The 7,690-nt window shown below is 41.5% G+C and overlaps 2 protein-coding genes across 2 annotated transcripts in view; both read left to right on the forward strand.

Moving 5' to 3' along the window:
- Window positions 1-495, forward strand: part of ttc29 (tetratricopeptide repeat domain 29) — a 7,773-nt gene extending 7,278 nt beyond the window's left edge. Inside the window, 1 exon segment of the mRNA XM_034113837.1 lies at window positions 269-495. Coding sequence (XP_033969728.1) covers window positions 269-439 — 171 coding nt within the window. The 3' untranslated portion in view covers window positions 440-495.
- A 773-nt stretch (window positions 496-1,268) lies between these two features.
- On the forward strand, window positions 1,269-7,200 carry slc10a7 (solute carrier family 10 member 7; the record flags this gene model as incomplete). The annotated part of the gene is given in 10 exon segments (XM_034113832.1): window positions 1,269-1,502; window positions 2,923-3,005; window positions 3,090-3,226; window positions 3,578-3,653; window positions 4,035-4,073; window positions 4,161-4,196; window positions 4,480-4,563; window positions 5,015-5,180; window positions 6,533-6,584; window positions 7,127-7,200. Coding segments are annotated over 10 exon segments (847 nt in total), but the record flags the coding sequence as incomplete, so codon positions are not given.
- Between the last annotated feature and the right edge of the window lie 490 nt (window positions 7,201-7,690).

Genomic DNA, 7,690 nt, shown 5'->3' on the forward strand with positions numbered 1-7,690 from the left:
TGTCATGTTGCCGTTGTTCAGCATGGAAGCATTCATTAGCTAACAATGACATTATTGTTCTATTAATATAAAGGGAGGTCAGGTACTCTTTAAAACAGCTGCTAGTTACGGGTACTTTTTACTGAAGTACATTTCAAAGCCCTCTTTACTTTGACTTGAGTAAAGAAGTTTAGTCAGTACTTCTACTTTCACCAGAGTATTTTTAAACACGAGTATCTGTACTTCTACTTGAGTAAAGGATGTGTGTACTCTTGCCCTCTCTGCTCAGGTGTTAGTGGGAACTTCTCGCGCTCGCTCTCTGTTCGGGAAGTTCAGCGCTGACGTGGAGTCGTGTTCTCCGGCCGCTCTGAAACGCCTCATCTCGTGGAAAGAGACGAGAGGACGACAGGAAGTCGGCTCAGATTCTACAGGAAGTGATGCTGCTTCTGCCTGGTGCTGAAAATACATCCCATAACAACAACACTGGGGAACACAGCTGCTCTTTATACCCTGTAACCATTCACTGCTGTACAGAATAAAAACTTTCAAAATCAAATATACCATCTGTGATCTCATTATTTTAACACCAGAGGTGGGAGAAGTACTCAGATCTTGTACTTCAGTAAAAGTAGAAGTATTTATTACTTACTCCAGGACTTTAACTTGTAACAGAGTTTTCCTACTGTACACTCTGGTACTTCTACAAAGTACTTTTACTCAAGTACAAGATCAGAGTATTTCTACTTTTACTCAAGTACAAGATCTGATACTTCTACTTTTACTCAAGTACAAGATCTGATACTTCTACTTTTACTCAAATACAAGGTCTGAGTGCTTTTTCCACCTCTGGTTGAATTAAATGCAACTTGTTGTATTTTTGAAATTTCTGTATGGATGTTATTGAATTATTACTATTATTACTTTTTGTGTTACACTATTTCAAGTATTTATAATTTTGTTATTTAATTTTCAGAGGAAATTAAAATAAAATATTCACACTTTTATTTCTTGGCCATTTTCTTCAAACATTTTTAATTTTATCTCGCTATATATACTAGCTAAATTATTAAAATCATTTTCACAAACTGCATTTATCTAGGTATAATTTATCTACTTTAAAGAAATATCATTAATCACCTTTATTTATATATTTGTTCCTAAAAAACCCAATTGAAATTGTATTTACGGTGCGTCATTTCTACCTAGCCTACTACGGTAAATCCTGCTCCTCTCCCCCAGTCTTTACGGCGCTTCTCCAGCCCATGTGTGCGGAAGTAGCTCCGCTTGTTCTGCTTCTGTTTTCTGACAGAGAAAAAAAAAGCTCCAGAGGAGAATCTCTGAGGAGGCTGAGTTTAGAAACTTCTACCCGGCTTTGGAGTGACGCTGGCCGGCGGGAAGGATCTGGAGCACCGGGGTCTGAAACATGGGCCTCCTGGCGAGGGTCAGGAAAGAGTGGTTCATTATCGGGATAGTGCTGGTCATCTTATCCGCCAAACTGCAGCCGAGCATCGGTGTGAGAGGAGGTGAGTAAACACCCAGTGAAGTCCATTATAATCTCTAAATAAAACATATTCATGTGTGTCTAAAAAAATGCTGTTTTATTATCTTTTAGTGCCAGATTTCTAAAGCGTTTCCTCCTATTTGTATGTACTTTTTCTCTTATAGCCACACATGATCTCGCAGAAAATGAATTGATAGCATTAATTAAAAGTTAGGAATCAGTGGAATGAATCGGTGTAGGAGTGCTTTACCTGCAAGCATTTTACTTTTAATAAACTCCCAATTTTAATACTTAATTTAACTCCGTTTTGCCCATCGCTCCTGGAATGGAAGTTGAATTTCTGCTCAAATACTTGTTATTTATTATACATTGTGTACGCCGAATTAAAGTTTAGAACTAGGTAAATAAATAAAGCCTACAGTGAATTTATAATTAATGTTTATATTTGTTAAGAAGTTGAATTTACTGTTCAATTCGTGGTTTTCTAAATGGAGTTTTGGTTCCAACGTGTATAAGGGCTACTACACTCCCCTGTGTGTGTGTGTGTGTGTGTGTGTGTGTGTGTGTGTGTGTGTGTGTGTGTGTGTGTGTGTGTGTGTGTGTGTGTGTGTGTGTGTGTGTGTGTGTGTGTGTGTGTGTGTGTGTGTGTGTGTGTGTGTGTGTGTGTGTGTGTGTGTGTGTGTGTGTGTGTGTGTGCGCGCGCGCGCCCTCTCCTTACCTGGCGCTGCAGTGACACGTTGCATTCAGCCGTAATGTCAACATGGACACACGCACACACTCATTGGCTCATATCTCTTTTATTTACTCATGTGGGAGTTTAGCAGCTCTTTGGTGTCAGGCTGTAAAATAGATAACATACATTATCTTGTATGTATTTTCACTGAGGAAACACTTGGTTATCATTCCTTGTCTGATGACCTCTAAGGAACCTGTATCAATTCAGTCACACCTCCAGGTTTTATCCTGCAGATTAGATGAGATTAGCTCCTGTGCTGCCAGGAGGATGCCTTCAGGTGCACCTCGGAAACTCCTCAATTCACAGCAGAAATGAAAGGTCCCACGTCATGGCCATTTCAACTGATAATAATTCCATTGTTGAGGTCTACTAGAATAAATGTACATTGTGCAATTTTCCAAACTCACATTGGTTTCTCATACAGCATCTCTGTATAGTATGTGTATTCACTCTCTGTCCTAAACGGCTTGTTGGAGGCCTTAGACGCTTTTATCCAAAGCGACTTACATACTCCATACTGTGGGCAATCCCCACAGGAGCACTTTGGGGTGAAGTGTCTCAGGGACACAACGACATGCTGACTGCAGTGGGGTTTGAACCTGTGCTCCCCTGATCCGAACACCAACGCTCTATCCACTGCGCCACACGCCTTATTAATATATAAACATTAATAAACATCCAAATGTGACTTTGTTTCCTCTCTCAGGTCCATTAAAGCCGGAAATCACCATCGCTTACTTCGCTGTCTCGCTCATATTCTTCAACAGCGGCCTGTCACTGAAAACAGAGGTGTGTGTGCACTTCATATATATATATACTGATGTTAATAGAAAACTGTGTAGATAAAGATGTTGTGTGTGTGTGTGTGTGTAGGAGCTGACCAGTGCGCTGCTTCACGTTCGACTGCACCTCTTCGTCCAGTCCTTCACCCTCGTCTTCTTCCCGCTCGCTGTCTGGCTGCTGCTCCGAGTCCTCTCTCTCAGCAGCATCGACCAATGGCTGCTCAGAGGGTACGTGTGTGTGTGTGTGTGTGTGTGTGTGAGAGAGAGACTGTGTGTGTGAGTGTGTGAGTGTATGTGAATGCCATCCTTTATGTAGGTACCTGGAGTTATGTTGCTGACACAAAGACCCTCATTCACCCTAAAACAGGCCATGCTGTGTGTGTGTGTGTGTGTGTATATGTGTGTGTATATGTGTGTGTATATGTGTGATCCGTTACTGTGTGTAGGTCATGTGTGTGCTTGTGTGTATGTTAGGCCTGTGTGTGTGAGTTAATGTCAGATAACTACAGAGTGTATTTTAATTTTTAATTTATAATTGTATTATTATTTTCTTCTCATTATTTCCTTATTGTTGCCTAGGTTACAGACTGTGAGCTGCATGCCCCCCCCGGTCTCTTCGGCCGTTATCCTCACCAAGGCTGTCGGAGGCAACGAGGTAACACACACACACACACACACACACACACACACACACACACACACACTAGTAGGTCATCACCCTCCAGTGTTTGAGAAACGATGTAATATTTAATCATGTTGTCCTAATGACTAACTGTGTGTGTGTGTGTGTGTGTGTGTGTGTGTGTGTGTGTGTGTGTGTGTGTGTGTGTGTGTGTGTGTGTGTGTGTGTGTGTGTGTGTGTGTGTGTGTGTGTGTGTGTGTGTGTGTGTGTGTGTGTGTGTGTGTGTGTGTGTGTGTGTGTGTGTGTGTGTGTGTGTGTGTGTGTGTGTGTGTGTGTGTGTGTGTGTGTGTGTGTGTGTGTGTGTGTGTGTGTGTGTGTGTGTGTGTGTGTGTGTGTGTGTGTGTGTTTTTGCAGGCTGCTGCCATCTTTAACTCAGCATTCGGGAGTTTCCTGGTAAGACTTCCTGTCTGTGTGAGCTTCAGTGTGTGTGTGTGTGTGTGCAGGGAGTCGAGTGTTAATGTGTGTGTTTCTGTCCTTCAGGGGATCATCGTCACCCCGCTGCTGCTGCTGCTCTTTGTGAGGAAACACACTCTTTTATATACACTTTATTTACTTAAAAATACTGTCATGTGTGTCAAAGAATGTCGTGGTGCCTTCAGGTGCTGCTCGTAAACTCTGGCATCGTACAGCAGTAGATGCAGCCAGTTGCTTTTGTCCAGAAATATGAACAAATTATACAGAAATATTGTCTTTATTGCCTCAGTATTATACATTAATTTAACACATGAGAACAATAGTTAAATATATATTATATAATGTAATATAAATATTAATAACGTGATTTCTGTGTGTCTTACAGCTCGGCTCCTCCTCCTCCGTCCCGTTCTCCTCCATCTTCTCTCAGCTCTTCATGACGGTGGTGGTTCCTCTCATCCTCGGTCAGGTGTGTGTGTGTGTGTGTGTGTGGTGTTTGGTGTGTGTGTGTGTGTGTGTGTGTGTGTGTGTGTGTGTGTGTGTGTGTGTGTGTGTGTGTGTGTGTGTGTGTGTGGTGTGTGTGTGTGTGTGTGTGTGTGTGTGTGTGTGTGTGTGTGTGTGTGTGTGTGTGTGTGTGTGTGTGTGTGTGTGTGTGTGTGTGTGTGTGTGTGTGTGTGTGTGTGTGTGTGTGTGTGTGTGTGTGTGTGTGTGTGTGTGTGTGTGTGTGTGTGTGTGTGTGTGTGTGTGTGTGTGTGTGTTAAAAATGCCCTGCATGTTGTGTTAACTGTGTGTGTGTTGTGTGTGTGTGTTAACTCTCTCTCTGTGTGTGTGTGTTAACTCTGTGTGTGTCTTAACTCTCTCTGTGTGTGTGTGTGTGTTAACTCTCTGTGTGTGTGTTAACTCTCTGTGTGTGTGTACAGGTGTGTCGGGGCTTCCTCAGAGAGTACCTGGACAGGAGGAAGCTTCCCTTCAGCACCGTCAGCAGTGTGGTGCTCCTCCTCATCATCTTCACCACCTTCTGCGACACCTTCAGTAACCCCAGCATCGAGCTGGAGCCCAGCAGCCTCTTCATCATCGTCATCATCAGTCAGTGCCAGTACACACACACACACACACACACACACACACACACACACACACACACACACACACACACACACACACACAAATACAGTATTCAAAGGAAACCAATTAAGAGCAAAAGCTTGAAAAAGTGTAAATTGATTCTGCTCATAATTGAAGCATTTAATATTTGAACGTAGTGAAAAATGAAACTTGTTTTGTTAAAGGACTTTTTTATATACATTTAAAACAAAAACGAAATATATATAAAAACAAATTAACCAAATGTGTAAGAAAGATTATTAAAAATTAAATAAATGTTAAAAGGCACTAATAATTCAATATAGGGTTAGTATTAAACTACTATACATGACATGTTTCTCTATTTAGGATAATAAAGAAAGTATAATAAATATTTAAAGTCATATAATTGCATTAAATCTCAGATACAGTCTGATATTTGCACTTCCTCCAACACCTGAGACACAAAGTCTGTAATAAATGCAAAAGAAAGCTGCCTAAAAATAATCAGTTGCATCCATTCTTTCCATATTATGTAAGAAATGGTTCTACTTTTGTAATTTAATGCAGAATAAACCATCCTTTCTAACTTTACTGTGTTGTATTAATGATGTAAACACAGTGGATTTTAATTTAAAGGGGACCTATCATGCAAAATGCACTTTTTTATGTCTTGTATACATCAAGATGTGTCCCCGGTGTGTCGGGGAACTCACGCAGCGTCAGAAAATAAACCCCTCTCTCTTTTCCTCCGTACCCAAATCTCTAAAAACGGGGGTACAACGGAGCTGATCCAGATTTGCGTCCGATATGACGTAATATCTGAAATGTGGACCCACGGCCCATCAGAAACGTTGCTATCAGAAACAATGCCCGACTGTTTTGGACGTAATATGGTCGGTGTTTACATTAGCATCGCTAACACTCAGAGCTAACCTGTACTGGAGAGCATGTGTGTGAAGAAGCAGGAAATAAAAAGGAACTCACCTTGTGGTATAACCGGCAAGAGAGAAAGCCTTTGAGCTCCATACTGTTTCAGAAACAATCCTTGATAATCCATGATATGGCGTTTCATCACGGCAGTATTTAGTTTAGACAGTAGCTGCAGGGTCCCGCATGAGCTCAGACCCCTCCTTATTTATTTTAAAGCTTTATACCCCAAATCAGCACTTTTGAAACAGGAAGTGAAATAGAGGGATATGAGGCATGGCTAGAATGATCTGTTTGGTATTTTGAGCAAAACACTTCATAGACATGTTTTTTATATATTTGTATATATCTGAGACCTATGCTATTGCCTAAAAATAGCATGATAGGTGACCTTTAACATTAAACTGATTTCTCTCTTGTTGCAGTCTTCTCCATTCAGCTGAGCTTCATGCTGCTCACCTTCGCCCTCTCCACCAGGTCAGTCTCATTCTCCTCTTTACACATTTTTTGACATTTTATTTACCAATGTGTTCATTACTTCCAGCTGTCCAGCAAATATTAAACACATTAGTCTCACAACATAGATAGATAGATACTTTATTGATCACTCTTTCGTCACAGAAGCAGAAGTGTGTTAAAAAATATCAGGGAATAATTCTGTATACATGTTTACCTCTCGCCCTCTGACGCAGCTGACCAGCCTTGATCAGCCGCTATCTCCCTTAAGGAGGGGCTGCCCTAGCAAGTTGTTGTTGTTGTTGTTGTTACCAGTTTGTGACCGGGCAACTCTCGGTCAGAGATAGTTATTGTTGTGGGACACCTGGAACTGTTTCGTCTCCTATTTATGCAGAAATACCTTAGCGTACATTACTAATGCAGCTTACTCATCATACTTTTACTGCAGAACACAGTCATGTACTAGTTTGTATTTTCTGTAACAGTAAGAGGGAACAGAGGAGAGTTTAGATTTGATATTAGCTACAGGTGAGATGTTTCACTTCCTGTTTGTCTCTCTGCAGGTCGGGGTCAGGATTCAGCCCCGCAGACACCGTCGCCATCATCTTCTGCTCCACACACAAGTCCCTCACTCTGGGTACACACGCACACACACACACACACGCACACACACGCACACACACACACACACACGCACGCACACACACGCACACACGCACACTGATCCAGAGGCATTATCCCCATTAGTAACAGATAACATATTTAAAGTGACCATGCTAAGTCTGTTTACAGGTGTCGGGGAGTCAAGCCAATGCTCCAAGCCGACTGTTGTTAGATTAAAAGTCTAAATTAAATAAAACAAGTTATATATTTACCCAGGGTTCGAGTTATAATCTGAGTTTTATGGGGGTCTTTAAAACTAACGTGAGGGGCGGAGATAAATATATCAATAACAGCCGGGTAATCACGTAAATAGCGGGTGATATTTATATACCTTAGAGGTGCAGTGCAGGCATATTGTCATTGGAGAGAGAATACCATGCGGAGTTCTTTTGGAAAACATGTTTTTCTTTGAGCCCACACCACGTTAACGTAAATAATACTCGTTACATTGACACATGCATTAT

Source organism: Trematomus bernacchii, unplaced genomic scaffold, assembly GCF_902827165.1.
Source record: "Trematomus bernacchii unplaced genomic scaffold, fTreBer1.1, whole genome shotgun sequence".
Taxonomy (NCBI): domain Eukaryota; kingdom Metazoa; phylum Chordata; class Actinopteri; order Perciformes; family Nototheniidae; genus Trematomus; species Trematomus bernacchii.